A 20,286-nucleotide genomic window follows, 5' to 3' on the forward strand; every position below is an offset into this window, starting at 1 on the left:
CTGTGTTGTTCACCATTTTCATAGTGAACACCTCCTGAGTCTCTAATCGAGAGAACTAAATGTTGTTGGTTTTTAAAGAGAACATTTAAAGTGTTGTGTCCCATCCTGTCTCCAGTGGCAGAGTGGAATTGGACATGTCGCCCTGCAGGCTTCCTGTGGGCTCGTTGGCTGGGAGAGCTGACCTGCTGGTTGCTGTGCTATGTTCTGTTAATTGGGGCCCTTCCTCTGTCACATGGACCAGAGACTGCAGGGCTGCTCTTGGCTGCCACGGGCACATACAGCTGGATCTAATTGTGCAGAGCTGTGCAGACAAGAGCTGCAGAGGGAATGTTTTGGGAAATCTGCATCATTGTGACCCTAAATCTAGTGCATGCTTTCCAGCAGACAGTAGTTAAGGATTTGCAGAAACAGTAGTGACTGGAAATGAGTTGTTAGTCTATAGAATGAACAGCACTGAAAGCCAAGGACTGAAAGACAGATTGCTTCTGCTCATTCAGTGACTACCCCCATACACACACCCAACTCTGTCCCAACTGGCTGTCCTCTCACCCCCTGGGTTGTGCCTGGCAAGAGTCCTGAAGCCAGCATGCTGCCTTCTCCTGGCCACCTCCTCCTTCCTTCTCCACTTCAGCTTCCAGCAGGTGTTTGTTTCAAATGGCTGAAGAGTTGCTTCCCCAGGAAACACTGTGTGTACCCCTTGCTGTCACCAGGAAAATGTGAGCACAGCAGAAAGAGCCAGTGTGCCTGGCCCACCATGCTGTTCTTGTCTGTTCCCCGGGTATAGCCCCTAACCCTCAGGTGAGGCTCCCTCAGGAGATGACTCCATGCCTCCTTGGCCTGGCGCTTTCCTTCTCCTTCTCCTCACTCTCCTAGCCACCTTCTTCCTCAGTCACATGGGCCATGCTGAGGATCTCCTCACTTGGCCTTCATGTGTGCCCTTCCTGCTGCCTGGATCCTCTTATGCTGCACAGTTGCAGGGCATGACCCTCATTCCTTCTAACCTTTGTGCTAGACCAGTTTACCAGGCAGGCCCCTGGAGACAGTTCATCCAGATAACTCTCTCCTTCTTCCTGGACAATGTTTTCCCAAAACAATGACCTTTTCCCTACTGACCACAGAGTTCTCTCTTCCCTTCTAAGCTCCATGGGCATGAGTGTATATGGAGCTTCCATTGCTGTATTTCCTTAACCCACCGTAGGTCTGGAATGGGTGAAAATAGACACCTCTTACATCTATCCAACCTTGTATCCCTCCCTTTTTCTTCTTTATATTCTTTCTTCTCCCCTCTTCCCTTTCCCTCTTCCTCATCCTAGAAAGAGGAGAGAGAGAGAGAGAGAGAGAGAGCGCGAGCGAGAGCTACACAGGAGACTTGGGACTACAAAACATCCTTTAGAATGGACATTAGCCTAGAAACTAAGGCCGTTGCTCTTTGCTGTCCTAAGTTCCGACGATCGGGATTCCTGTCTTCCCAGCCCCAGAAGATTCCAGGGTCCTCAAGGCCAGGGACCTCTCCAGCACAGTGCCAGCCACTTGGGTATCTTCTCTTATTTCCTTTTTTTTTTTCTGTCTGGGTCCCGGGTCCTTTCATTCCTCGTAACAGCTAGGATTGTTTCAGGAAAGGGCACTTCCTGGCAGCCATACACCCACAAACTTTTTCTGAACTCTTAGTAAGTGGCCCACCACATAAGACCTCTGTGCATCTGTTTGAGCCATAGCTCTTCCCACAGGACACTGTGGGCCAGCTGGTCATGGTCTTCAGATTTCCCTGTGGAGAGGACAGAGCCTCTTTTGTTCATGTGGGGCTGCCAGTCATGTTTATACATGTTGATGGGTGTGATGGTTTGTATATGCTCAGCCCAGGGAGTGGCTCTATTAGAGGGTGTGGCCCTGTTCGAGTAGGCATGGCACTGTGGACATGGGCTTTAGGACCCTCATCCAAGCTGCCTGGAAGTGAGTGTTCTGCAGCAGCCTCAGGTGAAGATGTAGAACTCTCAGCTCCGCCTGCACCATGCCTGCCTGGGTGTGGCCATGTTCCCCCCTTGGTGATAATGGACTGAACCTCTAAACCTATGAGCCAGCCCCAATTAAATGTTGTCCTTATAAGAGCTGCCTTGGTCATGGTGTCTGTTCACAGCAGTAAACCCTAGGATAGAAGTTGATTGCAGGGACTGGGGTATTGCTGTGATCGGCCTGACCATGCTTTTGTTTGGAAGAATGTGGGTTTTGGCACTTGGTATTTGGAAAGCAGTGGAATGGACCATCCTAGTAGTAGCAGTAGCTAGTAGTAACTTTGTTACTGAGAGTGATTTGAATTGTGTGGACTTGGCCTAAGAGGTTTCAGTGAAGAATTTTAATATGTGGCCTAGAGATTGTTTATGTGGTATTTTGGTGAAGAACGTGGCTACTTTTTGCCCTTGTCTGAAATGTCTGCCTGAGGCTAAGGTGAAGAGACTCAGATGAATTGACTTTGCAAGAGAAACCTCAGAAACGCCCATCATAGACTTTGTTCTCTGCTTAAGTCTCATGAAGAGCATTTTAAACAAGCATAGCAAGCTGGGAAAGGAAAAATATAAAATCTATGGTTTGAATTTTAATGGGGCAGCAGGAAGTGAAATGGAGCTGTGTTCAAGGATATTTAATTGAATTAAGGGAGTAGTGACTTTAGGGCAAGATCCCACCCAGCTAAATATAGGTCCAGGCATGGTAGTGCTAGCCTTTAATTCCAAGAGGCAAAGACAAGCAGATCTCTGAGTTCAAGGCCAGCCTAGAACAGAGAAAGTTCTAGGCAAAGAAAAACTTAAATCCAGGCTTGGTGGACCATACTTTTAATCCCAGTGCATTCAGATCTCTGAGTTCAAAGTCACTCTATAGAGCAAGTTCCAGTACAGCCGAGCTAAGGCAGTGAAGGAGTTGGAAAACAGAAACCAGGTAATGTAATAATGTAATAGAACAAGGGGGCCATGTTCCAGCCACAGGAAGCAGCAGAACTTGGCAGCTTTGGCCATGTAGCTTTGGCTTTAGAGTCCAGAATAGAAGGGACTACTGGGACAATTAATGTTGGTTAGCTCGAGCTAAGAAATTAGTGGTGATTAAGAAGAGACCAGTATCACTGAGGTGAAATTTCTGGGAAGTGTTTTCTGAGAGCACAAAGAAGCCTTGTTCCAGAGCTAGCTAAGGCTGTACCTCGTGCTGCAGCTGTGCTTGATAATGTGTAAGAGTCACCCAGGTAGTACTGGTTTTGAAGGCATGAGGGGGTCATGAAGAGCAGCTGAGGCTTGGCACTGTGAGAGGCCATGGAAGGTCATTAGTGAATGTGTAGCCTCAGTTGCAGTTGATGACCCAGGACTGAAGGGGTCATGTAACGGAGTTGAGGCTTGGCACCCTGAAGAGAGCCTGTGAGAGGCTTAGTTGCAGTGGAAGCCCCCAGTGTATTGGAAATGCTACTACCATGGGGTGATCACCAAGAACAGCAGCAGCAGTGGAGTGGATCAACCTGAGCTTAGAATGCTGCGGAAGGCAGAGCTGGAGAAGCGAGCCCAGCCCTTTGGAGGAGCCCAGAAGATCATGTGTGGATCCCAGACAGTGAAACAAGAATCTGTAACATTGAAGTTGCCTTGAGACCCCAAGATGTTTGAGATGCCAGAGTTGTGGGCTATCTGTTGAGGAAAGTTGCTAAACGGGGGGTGGAACTAGGCCAGGAGGAAGAAGTTAGTTGCAGTCAACAAAGATGAAAAAGGAGGTGGAGATCTGAAGACTGCTTTGACATCAGCCATGGAGATGCAGAATTTGGAGTTTGCCCAGCTGGTTTTCTGTCTTGCTTTGGGGATTACAGTTAAGTGATTGGATGAATCTCAGAAGAGACTTTAAACTAAAGACTTTTAATGTTGAGACTGTTATAGACTATGGGGACTTTTGAAGTTGGACTAAATGTCTTTTGCATTATGCTATGTTTTGGTATGGCTTCCATAGACTAATATGTTTTAACAAGTCTATGGGGGCAAGGGAGTAAGTTGTGATGGTTTGTATAAGCTCGATCCAGGGAATGGCAATATTAGAAGGTGTGGGGAAAGGGTATAGGGGACTTTTGGGATAGTATTTGAAATGTAAATGAAGAAAATATCTAATAAAAAATTTTTAAAAAAGACACAGCACTTTTCTACACTCAAAAAAAAAAAAAAAAAAAAACACCTTGTGGCCTTGGTGGAGTAGGTGTGTCACTGTGGGCATGGACTTTAAGACCCTTATCCTAGCTGCCTGGAAGCCAGTATTCTGTTAGCAGCCTTCAGATGAAGATGTAGAACTCTCAGCTCCTGCACCATGCCTGCCTGGATGCTGCCATGTTTCTGCCTTGGTGATAATGGACTGAATCTCTGAACCTGCCAGCCAGCCCCAATTAAATGTTGTCCTTACAAGAGTTGCCTTGGTCATGATGTCTGTTCACAGCAGCAAATCTTAACTAAGACAGTGGGTGACAAGCAGGATGTGACTTTATGGTGGTATTTTGTATTTTGGAGTAAACTTAATTTTTAAGGTGGTGTGCCATGCATCATCTCCCCTAGAACAGTAGAAGAAAACCCAAAACCAAACGCTTTCTTTCCTGGTCATGCTGGAGTTTCCTGTTCTATCCACTTTGTGTATTCTCTTTTATTTCTCGCTCCTCTACTTTCTGGAATTGTTAGGCAGCTATACCTTCCCATTGCCCAAGCCATGAATTTCCCATTCAGAACACCATGCCTTCCTTCAGTAGATCTGAAAAATGTCAAACTAACAGACAGCACTCACGGTCACTGCGGCACAGTCGCCACCACTGTCACCACAGATGGTTCCTTGGTGTTCAGTGTGTGTTTGCTGTTTTACAACCTCAGGCATTCTAAAGAGAGTAGAACTTGGGCCTCTAATTCTCTGGGGCCCATAGTTGTCTTCTTTCTCTCTGTTAATTTCTCAGTGATGGGTAATATCACATGAAATTCCTTGGAATTACTTGGTTTTGAGTTTATAATCACCTCTTGTCTATTGTTACTTGCCTTCATCAAGTCTTTTAAGACATGTCCAAGCCTTCTGTCTTAATTTCATCCACATCATGTTTTCATTGCTCTGGATTTCTCCCCCCCAGCAGCCCGCTATCCTGCCGCAGGGTGAACTAGCTGCTCCTCAGCCCTCTGCACAGCTGCCATTGCGGGCCTTCCCTGAGGTTCCCTGTGGTTTGTGTCATCTCAGTCATGCTTAGTGAGGGAGGCTTTATTCCTTGCAGTTTGAGAGATGAATGTTGTCCTGTTAGCCACCACATAGCCACAGGGAGAAGTGCTTGTCTGCCACAGTTCCCTTCTGTGGCTTCATCGTCAGTTTGCCACACTGTGTCCCTGGCAGCCATGACCTGACCTTCCCCTTTCCCTTTTCACTCTCAGACTGTCTCTGTGATGGAGATCATGTGACTCTGTGCTGGTTCCTTTCCTTCGCCTTAAGCAGCTGGATGTGTGCACCGCTACTATACTGCCTTTTTTGGCTGAGTAGTTTTGGTTTCATGGGTAGCCTAGGATTGTTTATCCCCTCACTAGCTGGTGGAAGTAGAGGATGGGAAAGCCATGAAGATGCACACAATGTGGGGTAGATGGAGGACCTCAGTGAGTTCGGTCATTGGAGTCCATTCACCTTCCCAAATGGCTGCATGACTGACACACACAGGTGATCTGTGACTATAAAGGCACACACTAAGTATGTTTGTGTGCTACCTGCCCTGCACCCATCCTCTTTAGGCAAAGGTTCTCAAAAATCAGAAATGCCTATTTTTTTAATAGAAAATTGAACTATCTTTTCTTCCTCCTTCAAGATTTTTAAATTTATCTTATGTATATGAGTGCTCTATCTGCATGTATACCTGTGTTCCATAAGAGGGCATCAGATCCTATTATAGATGGTTATGAGCCACTATGTGGTTGCTGGGACTTGAACTGAGGACCTCAGCGGTTAAGAGCATCAGTGCTCTTAACCGCTGAGCCGTCTCCAGGCTGGTTTTCTTATTATTGGGTTGTAACAATTCTTTGTATATTGTGTATGTTATTGTGTATGTTCTTTTTTTTTTTAGAATTGATTTTTTTTATTAGGTATTTTCCTCATTTACATTTCCAATGCTATCCAAAAAGTCCCCCCCCCCCACTCCCCTACCCACCCACTCCCACTTTTTGGCCCTGGCGTTCCCCTGTACTGGGGCATATAAAGTTTGCAAGTCCAATGGGCCTCTCTTTCCAGTGATGGCCGACTAGGCCATCTTTTGATACATATGCAGCTAGAGTCAAGAGCTCTGGGGTACTGGTTAGTTCATAATGTTGTTCCACCTATAGGGTTGCAGATCCCTTTAGCTCCTTGGGTACTTTCTCTAGCTCCTCCATTGGGAGCCCTGTGATCCATCCAATAGCTGACTGTGAGCATCCACTTCTGTGTTTGCTAGGCCCCACTTTTTTTTTTTTTTTAATATTACCAAATTAAAAATGTTCTGAATTTTTAGTCCTCTATGATTTTCTTATCTTTCTGTTTTTTTTCCAGACAGGGCTTCTCTATGTAGACCTGGCTGTCCTGGAACTCACTTTGTAGACCAGGCTGGCCTCAAATTCAAATAAATCTGCCTGCCTCTGCCTGCTGACTCCTGGGATTAAAGGCGTGTGCCACCGGGGTCTGACTGTGTTTTCTTATAGTAGCATCTTATCTTTGAATTTCCCCTCTGCTCTGTGGTTAGGTTTTTGTTGCCCTGGTCTTTTACTTGGCTGTTGTGGGTTTACTTCTTTATCTGGTTGTAGCTGCGCATATTCTTTCTCTTCTGTGTGGCCAGGGCAGGACACTGAACTATACCCCTCCTGCATAAAAGCAGGTCAGATTGATGGGCTTCCAGGGCATAGAACCCCAGATGCCAGCAAGTCTGGAGAGAGTGCCAGAGGGAAACCTCAACCTCTCTACCCTCTTTCCCCTGATGACTATGCTGTCCGAGCCTTGTCCTCTGCCCAAGTTTCATCATCATCTTTGATGCTGAGATCACCTCTGTAGCCTCTCCTGCCATAGGCTACCTAGGGGCTCTGTTCCAGGTTAGAACACACACACACACACACACACACACTGATTTTCAGAGATCCTGTGGAGTTACTCATTGATGGTTAGGGCCCTTCCATCCCCACTCTCTTGGCAGCTTGAGTTTATCTTTCCTGTAAGCTTTTCCTCCTGGGCCATATCAGGCCTTGTAGGAGCAATGTGTCACTCATATGTGTTGCCTGCTTTGGATTAAGTGTAGGGGTATCTGTCCATGGTTTATCACGAGGACAGGTGATAGGCAGAAACCCAATTTCAGTGACAGACTAAGCCTTTGCTCTCTCACCCTTGACTACAGCTGGTCTCAGTGATCATGACAGCTGAGAAAGACTCAGACTTACGTGGACAATGTCCATGTAGATAACTCCTCCTACTGTGTTGAGAGCTGGGCAGTCATGTGGCTCTGGATGTGCCCTCTCCGTCGATGGGGACCTGGTCAGTACTAGTTTCACTCCCTACTAGTCGTGACCTTAGGCAGTCTCTCTGAGCCTTGTCTATCCAAGTGGACACTAAGCCCGTATCACCATGTAGACTCAGTAGGTAACATGCAGATGTGCCTGCCAGAGCCCGTGGGGCATTTGGTACACGGTAAAACACTGCTGTTTGCACTGAATCCCTGCTCCTGGGAGAGCTGTTAGCTCATGACTAAAATCCCTTTTATCTTTTATATTCAGCCTTTGCAGCCAGAGGCCACATGCCCCTTTCTGGCTTGGTAGATCCCTGAGTCAGCTCTGACGCATGCTGAGGCCCTTAGAAGCCCTTGCCTAGGCACTGCCATGGTAAGTTATGGCCTGTCACCCAGCTGTCTGGGTGTCTGAATGTCACCTTGTCATATGAATATAATTTGTTGGAAAACGGTGAACATGTTTGTGTCTTTCCAAATATCAGAATTCATTGAGTAACAAGAAAATCACAGGTGATATCAATTTCATTGTCACTAAAAACTATTGATTCACTTGGCAGACAAGGCCACTGCCAAGCACAGGGTCTTCTATTTTTTTTTTTTTTTTTTTGCTTTTTAACATTCTTTTTTTTTTTTAATTACGTATTTTCCTCAATTACATTTCCAATGCTATCCCAAAAGTCCCCCATACCCCGCCCCCACTTCCCTACCCACCCATTCCCATTCTTTTGGCCCTGGCATTCCCCTGTATTGGGGCATATAAAGTTTGCAAGTCCAATGGGCCTAGGGTCTTCTATTCTAATCTTAATTATTAACTCTCAGGTCACATGTTTCTCTCTCTCTCTCTCTCTCTCTCTCTCTCTCTCTGTGTGTGTGTGTGTGTGAGAGAGAGAGAGAGAGAGAGAGAGAGAGAGAGATTGAGAGAGAGACAGTGGAACAGAGACAGAGAGACTACACAAGAACCACAGAGGGCCTTACTTAAGGCAGAAGTAGATAGCAGCCACAGACAAAGGAGTCATTGCCAGTGGATCAGAGAAGGCATGACCCAGTCTTAGAGTTGGAAGTGCGGGGCTGAGGGTGCATTTAGTGAGCCAACTTCGACAGGGATATCCTGTTCGTATCAAGTTGAAACCCTGGGGACAGAGTTGGGAGTGCACTGCTTATTGATTATGTGGTGCAGACACCCGATGGTCAGGTGACGGTGTGACCGCAGGAGGACAGATTTATTCAGTATTACAGTTCAGAAGAATGTCATCCGTTAAGGTGGGAAGGCGTGGGAGTGGCCTGGTTGATGTCGTCAATCAGTCTAGAAACTGAGAAGTAATACTCAGCTGGCTCTCTTCCTTTCCCTTCTGTTTAGTCTAGGGCTTCAGCCCATGGGTTGGTATAGGCTTCCTTATCTCTGTTAAACCTCTGGACACACCCACCACAGACATTGCCCAGTCTAGGCGGAGCTAAGCCAGTCAAGTTCCAATGGAAGATGGACAGTTACACCCAGTGGTGTGTGAACCTTCTATATGACCCAGGACAGGGGGATTGCATCATCTTCTGGTCTGAGATATTTGATAAGTTCACAGGTCTAATTTCTGGAAGGTTTTGATATGTCTATGTATTCCTGATTTAATTTGATATATTGGTAGGTGGTAGTATTTTATGTAAATGAGTCTGTGCCCCATTTCTGCTGCTGGGCCGATAGTGGTTTGTTTCTTGTGCAAACCAGTTGTGAGGTCAAACTGCCTTGGCATTTGAACTCAAAACAGAGAAAACCTCTGTTTTACAAAATAAAGTCATCAGGGTACAGCATAGCCAAAGTGACTGTCCTGTTCAGTAGGGAGTGGCAGCCTGACTGCCCCATACTTGCTGGAGCCCCTGTGGACTTCAGTAGCCCTCCCTTGGCTTAGGTAAGGATGGAGTCTTGCTACCCTGTCTGCCTGCTGCTGGACAGGTCAGCTGCCTGCTTGTTACATGCTCTTCTCCTTACAGGCCAGAGCTCAGAGCAGCAGTGAGGGTGTGAGATGGCGATGTGCTTGATGGCCTAGAGCAGTTGCAAGATGCAGAGTTGGCATGCTCGAGGCATCTCGCCCATCTGCGGGCCTGCAGCGCGCGCCTAGGAAATCCTGCAGCTCATGCCAGCAGACCTGGGCCCTCATAACCCCTCAGACTCTTAACCTAGGACCTGTCTATTGTTCCTCTTCTTGGGAGTGTTGTTTCATTAATTTAGTCACCAGGTTGAAAGTGCCAGTCTTTGTTCCAAACACATACAAACACTGGCTTATCTAGCCCTATGGCAAGTTCTACTCTCAGGGCTGTTTTCACGGTACATAGCTAGAGATTCGGGGCCATTTTCAGATGACTTAAGTAAAGACAGGCATGGAGACTTAGTGACTTGTCCTGGGCCATAGGGAGAAGGTGTCAGCAGGTACGGTTAGTTTCCTAACCACTGTACTGGCCAGCCTTTCTGTGATGCGCATGCTCTCAGCACTTACTCCTGAGAGTAAGGGCAGCTCTCTGCCTAGCATCAGTCAGAGTGTCTCCTGGGAGCTCTGACATTCCTCATCTGTACACCTCTATGAAGATGATTTCCTGTGGGCAGCAAGGCCTGTACTCAGGGTCTTGCTGGCCCCTCTGTTGCTTGTCTGTCTCATGAACCCATCTTACCCCTCTAGCAGAGGCTGGCTCTAATGCGCCCTCTTCCTCAGTCAGACCCCATCCCTGTTGACACTGGCCCTTGCTCCCACTACTCAGTGGCCTCCTGGCGTTTGTCTGCTAGCTCCTCTGAAAACTCCATGAATGAACCTGGCAGGTTTTCTCTTTGTCTTTGTGGTCTTTGTTTTTACTCTGCCAGAAGGTGGGCTGAGATGAGGCAGGATAAAGCTTGTAGTGGCTCATAGAGGTGGCATGGTGCCTGTGACTGCTGCCAGACTCATGGTGGTCCTAGAGGTCTGAGCCAGTTACTCTTCCTTGAGGTGACGTGTTTTCCGTGTGGACATGCCGAGAAAGTGTGCGAAGAGTTAGAGAAGAGTGTGAGAGAGTTAGAGAAGCCTGAAGTTGGAACTAAGCCACACTTGGAGGGCCACATGTTGATACTAGCCTCCGATGGCCTGGAGGCCAAGATGCCATGGGGGCGGGGGAGTCATCAGGGACAATGTCACCCTTCCCCAAGATGCCTCTTTCAGAGATTACCTCATTGCTCTGTGCTCAGAGTTTCTCTTTTCTTAGGGCATGTTAGGTGTCTGATTTACAGAGCCCTAAGCACAAAGCTGGTGGGGCTCGCCTTCCACAGTGGGGCTCAGAGATGCTGTGTCAGATGAGCGAAGACCAGTGTTGACTATTACTGTTGCTAAGAATGTACACAGGTGAGGATGTTAAAAGGAAGTTGTCTTTGTGCCAGTTAGAGATCTTTCCATCCACAGTGCTAGTAATAAACATTTGCCTTTGACTGGCAAAAGGGATGTGTAAATGAATCCCATGGTGCTGAGGTTTTTGTTTATGGCAGCTATGTAGACACGCCCTTTGGGTCTGGCTCTGCAGAAACTGAGGTGCTTCGTGGGAACCAAAGGAGGTATATACATCAAGGAACATGGAGGCTTGGTTGAGCTCAGGACAGGAACGTGGCCAGCACAGGACTGAAGCCCATGGCATGCGTGTGATCAACAGGCAAGCAGCAGGATATAGACGGGAAGCACGCACAGACCCAGCTGGGGCTGGGGCCACTCGGAAAACAGTGTCTGGAAGATGGGACTGAGGACAAGGACAGTCAGGCAAAGACATGGTCATTCAGAGGGTTCATGGGGTTCAGGGCCGTGGTGTCCCAGTCAGGAGCTGACATTGCTAAAGGAGAGACCAGTGGCAGGAGATCAGGGCATGAGGAAGGCAGGAGGGAGAGGGAAGACAGTTTAGGATGGTCTGCTATGGAGGAGAGAGAAGGAAGGGGGCTGGAAGAGATAGGTGGTGTGTGCCAAACATCTGATATTATTATTAGTGAGTGAGGCTTAATGCACACAACATGCAGCAGGAAGGGGAGTGAGAAGAGGATGTCTCTGGGAAAACTGAGTTAGGGTATGGGGCCAGCTTGTGTGGCCTCTGGATGTAGTCTCAGGGAGACCTGCAGTGGCTCACAGCTCCTCCTCTCAGCTTCTGTTGCTGGTGGACTCAGGGAATCTGCATGACAGAAGACAAGACCCAGGTACTCTTAGCCTCCTTTCACACACTTTTGACCTCAGCTCAGAGTCCGAGCTAGCCAGCCTAGATGCTCTGTAGGTCTAGGGCGTTGGGAGGAGCATGCCAGCCCTGACTTATCCAGGATTTAGAGCTGCCAGACCTTCCCAGCCTCAACCCAGATCACTTTTCTATTAGAAGCAGCCTTGTCTCCTTTGGTCAGGTTAACTTGATCACAGTGAAATTAGTTCTGTAGCGTGGGCCCTTTTAGGCCTCGGTGACTGGAAGAGTTTTGTTCTGTTCCTTCACATTTTCCAACTGCAGTTCACACAGATGGAATCTCTTGTAATCCTGTAAGGCCAAACACAGAAGAGGAAGAACGCCAAAGAGGTTGGCCCAGAGAGTGGCTTAGTGTAGCTAGAATGGGCTGATTGCGCCTGACATCTTGATAAATCCTTCTGTGCCGAGGTTGGGAGGTGCCAAGGAGCTCTCAGACCTCATCCCCTCAGAGTCACTGAGATGCATGCTGTAGGCCAGGCTGCATACCCAGGGTGCTACCATCCTGCTCCAGGACCTTCCTCCTCCCTCCCCACAGGGAGATTGCCAACATCCACAGCATCCTTAGGGATGGAACCGATGCCTAGGACCCTGGTGACAGGGTGGCAGGACTGGGATTCAGAGTAAGGCCTTTCTACTTGAGGTTTTTTTGCTCAATGCAGGCTGTCAAAGCACCTCTCAGACATAGTGGAGGTTTAAAACTTTTTTTTTTTTTTAAAAGATGTGTTTATTTGCTTTATGTATACTCATACATGCTCTATCTGCATGTACACTTGCATGCCAGAAGAGGGCATCAGATTCCATTACAAATGGTTGTGAGCCACCATGTGATTGCTAGGAATTGAACTCAAGACCTCTAGAAGAGCAACCAGTGCTCTTAACCACTGATCCATCTTTCCAGTCCCATGAGGTTTTATCTGAAAGGTATCCTGTCTCCTGATGCACAAGGCTCCCTGGAGAACTGCCAGATAACTCCACCCCCTCCACCAAACACCAGTGTTTAAGTCAAGGCCTCAGAATATTCAAACAGAATCAACTCCGAGTCGATGTGTAAAGCACCTTCCTTGATTCTTGCCTGTATGACATAGGTGAAAAGAGAAACAGAAGCCATTTCAAAACAGTAGTGGGAAAGGAGAGGGAAGGAGACACTTGGTGTTGGGGCTGCTGCTGAGCAGAGCTCCTGCCACCCTCACTGCAGTATGTACCCCATCTCTGGGGAAGATCTCCATGTCAAGTGCCCACAGGACCTAGGCACTCCTTGTTCCTATATCCTAGGGCAATAGAAATTTAACAGAGATAGATACCATGCTACTGGGGTATGGACAGCCAGGGTCAGGGCTGGTTCTATACCACCTCCTTTCTAGATGTCTTCCCAGATTGTCATGGTGCAGAAATAAGAACATAGAGTCTGAATTAAACACACACATACCCATGCATGTGCACATACACCCTTACCAGGCATACACACATTTACTGCTACTGCTGTTTAGTTTTGAATGCAGGAAACATGGAGGGAAACACCATCAGAGATTAGATACTAAGCAATCTAATTCCTGAACAGTATTTAAAAGGACAAGTTTTATATTTGATTAAATCTGCAATTTCTTAGCATTGACTTGGGGTCCCCAGGAGTGAGAGGTCTTTGCCCTGACAACTGTAGCAGGGCAGTAATCTAATATGTGCTGTAAAAGTGGCTTTTACTTGCCGATGTAATTGTCATCTCAGAGGTTGACTGCTGAATAAACGATCCAGATGTAATTGTCATCTCAGATGCTGACTGCTCAATAAACTCCCTCTTTAGATCTTTCTGAGTGCTTGCTGTCTGCTTCAACTCAAACTGTTCTAGCTCAAACTTCTCTCCAAGCTGACTGATTCATCCTGGCTTCTCTTGGCTTCTAACTGAATTGCTCTGCCTGGCTTCATACTAACTTTGGCAATATGGTCTAATCTTCGGGCTCCTTCTCATTCTCTGGCTTGTTCTGTCTTCACCTGTGTCTAGTTTGTTCTCTCTGCAACCTGTTTCTGTAAAACTGTCCTGGTAAAACTGCCATAGACACACCCTGCCCACCAGATACCTTTTTTCTCTCTCCTTGTTCTTAAATAGCCCCTCTTCCTGCTGTTCTTGTGTGAGTTGGGCATATTCTATCTCTGACTCATTCTTTCAGATCTTTCTCTGATTCATCACTTTGTCTGCTCCTCAACTAGATGCCACTTTCAAACACAGTTGCTTCCTTCTATAACCCTACTTTCATCGTTAGGATTAATGGTGTGTACTAAGGGTGTGTCTGTATTCCAGCCAGATCATACTGTAATCCAGAGGGTGTCTGCATTCCAGTTGGATCACATAGACCTAGAAGGTCTTTGGATATGATCCTTTGTCAGAGCAGCCATACTGCTGGATTAAAATCCCTCTACTGTGTGCTTAATGGTGTGTGCAGCACAGTGGGAGTAAATTTCATTGAGGCAGGTGAACTGAGCACTGGAAATGAATCCAGGTACACATTTCAGACAAGGTGTGGACAGCAAACAGGTGAAACCTAGGGCACCAAGAGATTCATTTAGGAGTGATTTTGAGAAGTAGAGTCATGGCATTCATTCTGGAGAATGAATACTTAGCTCCAATTAAAATAGGATGTGATAGTGGTTTTTATGAGAAAACCTGCATAAAGGGCCTGTGTGAGCACTCACTGTGTGAGATACCTCCAGTGGCATCTGTCAAATGCTAGTCTTAGTTGATAATTGTTTTCAGACTTGGGATCTAAAATTGTGAGGTTGAGAAAGACTGGACCAGGTCCTGGCTCACTGTCTCATGGGGCTGACAGTGGCTGTTTATAGATGTGAGGCAGCCAGGAAGAAGTGTGTCCCAGTATGACTTGATTGGTCTTGTATGTCCATGTCCAGGGCAGTTCCTTTGTCAGTCACACAGGCTACAGTTTGGTTATAACTTGCTTCCCACATGTGCCTGCTGGGACTCATCACTGGGTCCTGAGGTACCCTGATGAGCATTTGCTGTTCCAGCTGTACACTTTTTTAAAAGGCCAATATGGTGGAGGCCTGGTTGGAATCAGCAGGTCTTAGAAGTCTAGGTAGAGAAAGTTTCTCCCTTTCTCTGTCAGGACACCCCACAGCACAGGCTGGGAATGCTGGGCCTTTGTTTGATGGCCTTGCCTTGGTCTTCTTATAACCTCCGAATTGTCTTGGTGGGTCCTAGGTTCTTAGGCTCTTATTCACACAGATCGCAAAATCGGCAAGAAAACTTTATGTGCAAAGTAATAGCGGATGTCAGGAAGAGACATGCTGTCAAGAGTGATAGCGGCCACATGAGCAGGGAACTCAAGGCCCCTGATTACTGTTGGGGTTCAAGAGAAGGAGCATGGTTGCTAAGGGCTATAGCATAGGTGGTTCTTTGATTTGATGGGTGAGCTTGAATTATGTAACTTGAATTATGTAAACTTTTATACCCTGTACATGTTCCCATGATGCCTCTGGTTTTAGTCACGTGTGTGCCTCGTTATGTACAGGCATGGGATGATAAATGAGGGGTCCTCCCTGAAAGTCCACTCAGAGGATGCCTCTGCTTTATTGTTTAGGTACTGAAGAAGTAACAAAATTCTAGGCCTTTAGGTCGAGGCTTGGGAATGTAACCTTTGTGACTCATTGCTCCAAGGTATGCTAATCATACCTTGATAGCGACATTCCTTCCTCCACCTACCTGCTTCCTGAGTTCAAAGAGTGTTCATTCAAAGAAAGTCACCCTGACCAACGTCGGAAACTGCCATGCAAATGTGCTATTGTTAGGGGCTCTTAGAAACTGAGAGTTAACCAAAACAATTACCAGGTATTCTCTGTGACTCTTGTGACTTTACACTTCCTTGTGACTCTTAACTGGTATCTTTGGTATTTTTCCAACAACGCCCTCCCCACTTCCTTGAGTTGTGGTTTCTTCCTTTAAATACCCCCTTATACAGCTACTCGGGGCGCCATGGTCCTCTACCCCTGCGTGGTGTATGACCATGGGCCCGAGAACGCTCTCGAATAAAAATCCTCTTGCAGTTGCAGCAAGACTGTTTCTTGTGTGATTTGGGGTGTCGCCTCTCCTGAGTCAGAACGTGGGGGAGTCCTCACGTTGTGGGTCTTTCAGTACTCAAACAAATTCAGGCTGGATTGGGCCCCCAGCCTCATGCTGGATAGAACTGAAGTGTGATTTAATAGGATCTCTCTGTTTAATGGTCATTAAATGGCAGGAGAAGCGTACTCCACTGTTCTAAGAGGGGAATGCTTGTAGCTCAGTAGAGGTGGGCACTCTGGCTTACTGAAAGGTGGCTTGTTCAGAGAAGGGGATGTGTACAGCACATGCAGGTGTGAGGTCTCCCGTGCAGTGTTAGAAGAGGGGCATGTGTGTGTACAGCCCGTGCCGTGCCGAGTAGTGTAGGAAGTTGATAAACTAGACCTGTGCTTGCCTGCCTTGACGTGACTGGCAGGTGAAACTTAGCTACTTTGATTTATCAAATCATGCTGCTAAGCCTTCTGGGAGATTGGACACATGCTTCTGCACTGGTGGCACTTTTCTGTCCTGTCTCTGTAGAAAAAGTAGGAGGGGTAGCTTCAGGGCAGAATCCCAGGCAGTCCCAGAAGCAGCTCTAGTTGCCAGATTGCAAGAATGAAGGATGTCTGTGTGACCAACAGAATCTGAGATTCCTCAACTAGATTTGAATCTTAAGCTAGCCTAGAGCCCTGGAGCTTTATCCAGGGTGGGATGAGTCCTGTTGGGTTAAGCATTGACCCCCTTCTCAGACAATCTGAATTGCACAGAGGCCTCTACGTCCCAGAGAGAAGCTGGCAGAGCAACAATAGTAAATATTTTTGCAGAGAATCTTGGGAAATGGGGTACAGTGGTGGGGTAGGGTACTCCGTGTTTCTGCCTTTCCTCTCAGCCTGCTGCTGCTCCCTCACCTGTAGACGTGGCCCCTCCCCTCCCTGGTGAGCTTAGCCATAGCCAGGACCACAGCCCTGCCCACCTCCATGTTCACAGTCCAGGCACATGCCCTATGACTTTGCATCCTGACTGAATTCCTCTTGACTCTGCTTCCTTCCCAGGAGTTGGCCAGTTGTGGATGGAGTAAAAAGGAGAAACACAGTCTTGCCCCCAACGTCGTGGCCTTTACCCGGAGGTTCAACCAGGTAAGCAGCGTCCCTGGAGTATCTGTCCTCATGGCAGCCCACTGAGCCCAAAGCCCTTCAGGGGTCAATCCCAGCCTCCTGGCCCTGGGTCCCAGTTCTCTTTCCTGACTGCCCACTGCTACTCAGCGTAGTTCACAAGGCAAGTGAGGCTGACTTCTGTACTGCAGCCTCTCCACAGGAGCTCAGGTTCTGTGCATTTACGTGCGGTTGGGCAGAGGATCTCGCCATGGCTTCCCAGCTTGCCTCAGTTCTCTGTCTCCTTTCTTCTCCAGCCCCTGGGTCTGCCTTCTCTGCCATACCTCTGACCAATGTCCTGTGCTCTTGGCCCAGGACTCTTCCTTCCTGTTTAACTTCGAGTGTCACTTCTGCAGGGAGCACCCATCAAACACCTCATTGCAACCATTTTGTTTTTCTCTGTGTGGCCCCCAGTTCCACTATCTTTGGTTTGTGTGTCCTGTGGTCTCTGTGAGGACTTGTCTGTCCTGCTTATCATCCAGCCTGCCATCTTGCCAATGTCAGACTCCTGTGTAAAGGACCCTCGGGAAACACGTGTGATGCAGTGAGTGGGTGTTTAGGAGACACTGCTTGAGGTGCACTTCCTGGTATCCTGACCCACCAGGCCCCACATGCTGCAGTCTGACTTGATCTAGCCAGAACTCTGGCTTCAAATATAACGAGCTACCTCCTCCTGCAGTGTAAAGATCTAGGCTCATGGGAACAAACAAGAAGCTCAGAGGCAAATGGAACAGCTGCAGGGACCAGCTCTTCTGCTTTCTCCCTGGAACCTCCAGTGCTGTGCTTTGATAGGAAACTCTCACACGGCTCCCTTTGCACAAACCAGACGTCCACACAGGATTCTTCTTGTTTTTTTCCCCTTGTTTTTCTGGTTTCCAGTGAGGACAGTGACCTAAAGGTTGCATAATTGTGTGTCCAGCCCTCTGGGTCCTGGGGCCCACATTCCCTTGGAGTCTTGGTTTCATCTGGGCCTTCCCTCTCGGAAATGCCTGGCCCTGTACATCACTGTTGCTCAACATCTTAGTCTTCTGCTGCCTCTGCATCCATCCATGGGCAGCAGGCATCTTGGACAAGCACTGGCTTGTAGCCTGAAGATCAAGGCTGGGGCAGGCATGAATTGTTTGTTTGTTTGTTTGTTTGTTTGTTTGAGCCAAGCACAGCATAACTGCCTCTTTGCTGGGAGGGCTGAGAAGTGTTTCTTTCTCTTTGTACTGTAAATCTTTTCCTTTCAAACTGAGCTTACTCTTTAAAAAAGGAAAAGAAGCCCAGTGTAGTGGTGTACTTCTTTAATCCCAGCACTTGGGAGGCAGAGGCAGGTGGACTTCTGAGTTCAAGGCCAGCCTGGTCTACAGAGCAAGTTCTAGGACAGCCTGGCTACATGGAGAAACCCTGTCTCAAAACCAAACCAAACCAAAAAAAGACGATGACGTGGGGGGGGGGGAGGAGAAAAAGCCAGATGTGTACACACTGTCAGAGGATTCATAGTTTCCTTAACAGTAATCTTTGATTGGGAGCCGACCTAGCCTCCACCTTGGGCCAGCCATGGAACTCACAGAGGGTAGGTCCTTGGGGACTCTGTAATCTGCTTTTTACACAGGGCAGCCAAGTCAGCTTGGCAAGAGCAGTACAGCCCATGTGGCAAGCGGTTGTATTGTGTCCATCTCAGACCAAGGGATGCAGTGAGCCAGCCATGTTTTCTCAAACATTATGCTCCAGGAAATGCAGGCTCACAGAGAGCCAGCAGCTTCTGGACACAGCCTGGGAGCTCTGGCTTGAAAACTGGCCAGAGGCCAGCCTTGGCCCACGGCTGGGATTGCTGTCTTTGGATGAGCTCACTGGTCTTCTTATGGGTAGAACTGAACCACATGAAGACAAGACACCTTATTAGACTCCAGATAAGAGCTAGAAGCCACTGACCTCTTCAGAGCCCCCATTTCCTCACCGGTACCTAGGAATATCAACACACTGACTTTAAGGAGCTATTGTAAGGGTAACAGAGAGGGGCATCTGACAGATAGTGGGCTGCAGATGTTTCAGAGGCTGCAAGGAAAGCCTGAAGGTCAGGAGGCGAGAAGGAAGCTGCCGGAGCATTCGGGATTCTGGGACCAAACTGGAAACCCAGTGCCAAGTGTCCTGCACAGCCTGCCTGCTCCTCTTAGGATCGGAACGCCTTAGGATTTTCTCACACAGCGGCAAGATGGTAGAACTTAGCCAGGTTTATCCAAGGTCTGTGATGTGTCCCTGTGCCATAGAGTTTACCTTGGTCTTTGTGTTACTGAGAGAATCTGACAGTGGCACATCTGAAAGTACACATACATGCACTTGCATTTGATTTGGGGGCTCAGAGCTGCTCTGAGGTGTATGCAGGGACAGAGCTGGATGCGAGCCTTAGCCGTGGCTCGATAGCTGTGGGATATTGGACCATCTTCTGGCTTCTACACTCATCTTCCTCGGGGATCATCCCAAGTGGGCTTTGAAGATTAAATGAGGAACTGTACTCGACCCATAGGAAATGAGTCACTAGCTTCCGAGAGAAAGTGCTGCGGCTCAGAGCACCTGGTTACAAGGAAGGTACGGTAAAAAGGAGAGGCTAAGGCTTCAGAGTGTGAGGGCTACAGTGTGTTCAAGGGGACTTGAGAACTGAACACTGCTGGCATTTGTCATGGGCAGAGGGTGAGGTTTGCAAAGGATGCTGGGTAAGGGAATCTAAGTGGGAAGAACTTGACAGAAGGACAAATCTGGAAGTGCACTTGAGTGAAGGACTGCTCAGGCGATCTGCGCAGAGCTGGTAGAGAGCCCATGGGTCTTAGCCACACACACAGCAAGGTAGGGCACCTGTGGACAGAAGAGTAGGTGATGCAGCCACAGCAGCTCTGCAGATAAAGGGAGGAAGGAGGGGCCAGTGACATCCAGGAAGCTGGTTGTACTTTCCTTTGTTCAAGTGGGCGAACCCCTGAGGGGGCTCATGTCTGAATGGAAGGGTTCAGGATGCCGGGGAAAGCCAAAGGCAAGGAGAGGCAGGGTCTGTGTGACAAAGGCCTAGAGGAGATGGGAAAGGGAAGTCCTGGGAGCTGTCATAAGGGAGACACAGCTACAGGCAGCCTAGAGGTACAGTATGAGGAAGATTGGAGACAAAGGGGGCATTGGGGTGGAAAGCGTGCTGACTGTCGAAGACTGTGAGAGAGCCCCAAGCGCTGATAGTGGCCCAGGTAAAAGAGCACACAACACTTAAGTACGAGCATGGGAGGACATGTGGGCAATCTGTCCATGCACACAGCTGGAAGGGTTGAGGGGCAAGGGGACTTCCTTAAGGGGCAGGAGTAAGTGACAAATGGAAGAACAATCTGCCTAGGAGGAGAAAGGGCTACAGGGGACTCAGCAAGAGAGGGGAGAGGAAG

The 20,286-nt window shown here is 48.0% G+C and overlaps 1 protein-coding gene across 5 annotated transcripts in view; it reads left to right on the forward strand.

Moving 5' to 3' along the window:
• Ralgps1 (Ral GEF with PH domain and SH3 binding motif 1) overlaps positions 1–20,286 on the forward strand; it is a 244,145-nt gene that overhangs the window by 73,202 nt on the left and 150,657 nt on the right. For all 5 annotated transcript variants that reach the window (XM_085835005.1, XM_085835002.1, XM_085835004.1 and 2 more), the window contains one exon: positions 16,790–16,873. In XM_085835005.1, the coding sequence (XP_085691131.1) occupies positions 16,790–16,873 (84 nt within the window). The remainder of the gene's footprint in view (positions 1–16,789; positions 16,874–20,286) is intronic.

Source organism: Mus caroli, unplaced genomic scaffold (assembly GCF_978045245.1).
Source record: "Mus caroli unplaced genomic scaffold, Mus_caroli_1 scaffold_2, whole genome shotgun sequence".
Classification (NCBI taxonomy): domain Eukaryota; kingdom Metazoa; phylum Chordata; class Mammalia; order Rodentia; family Muridae; genus Mus; species Mus caroli.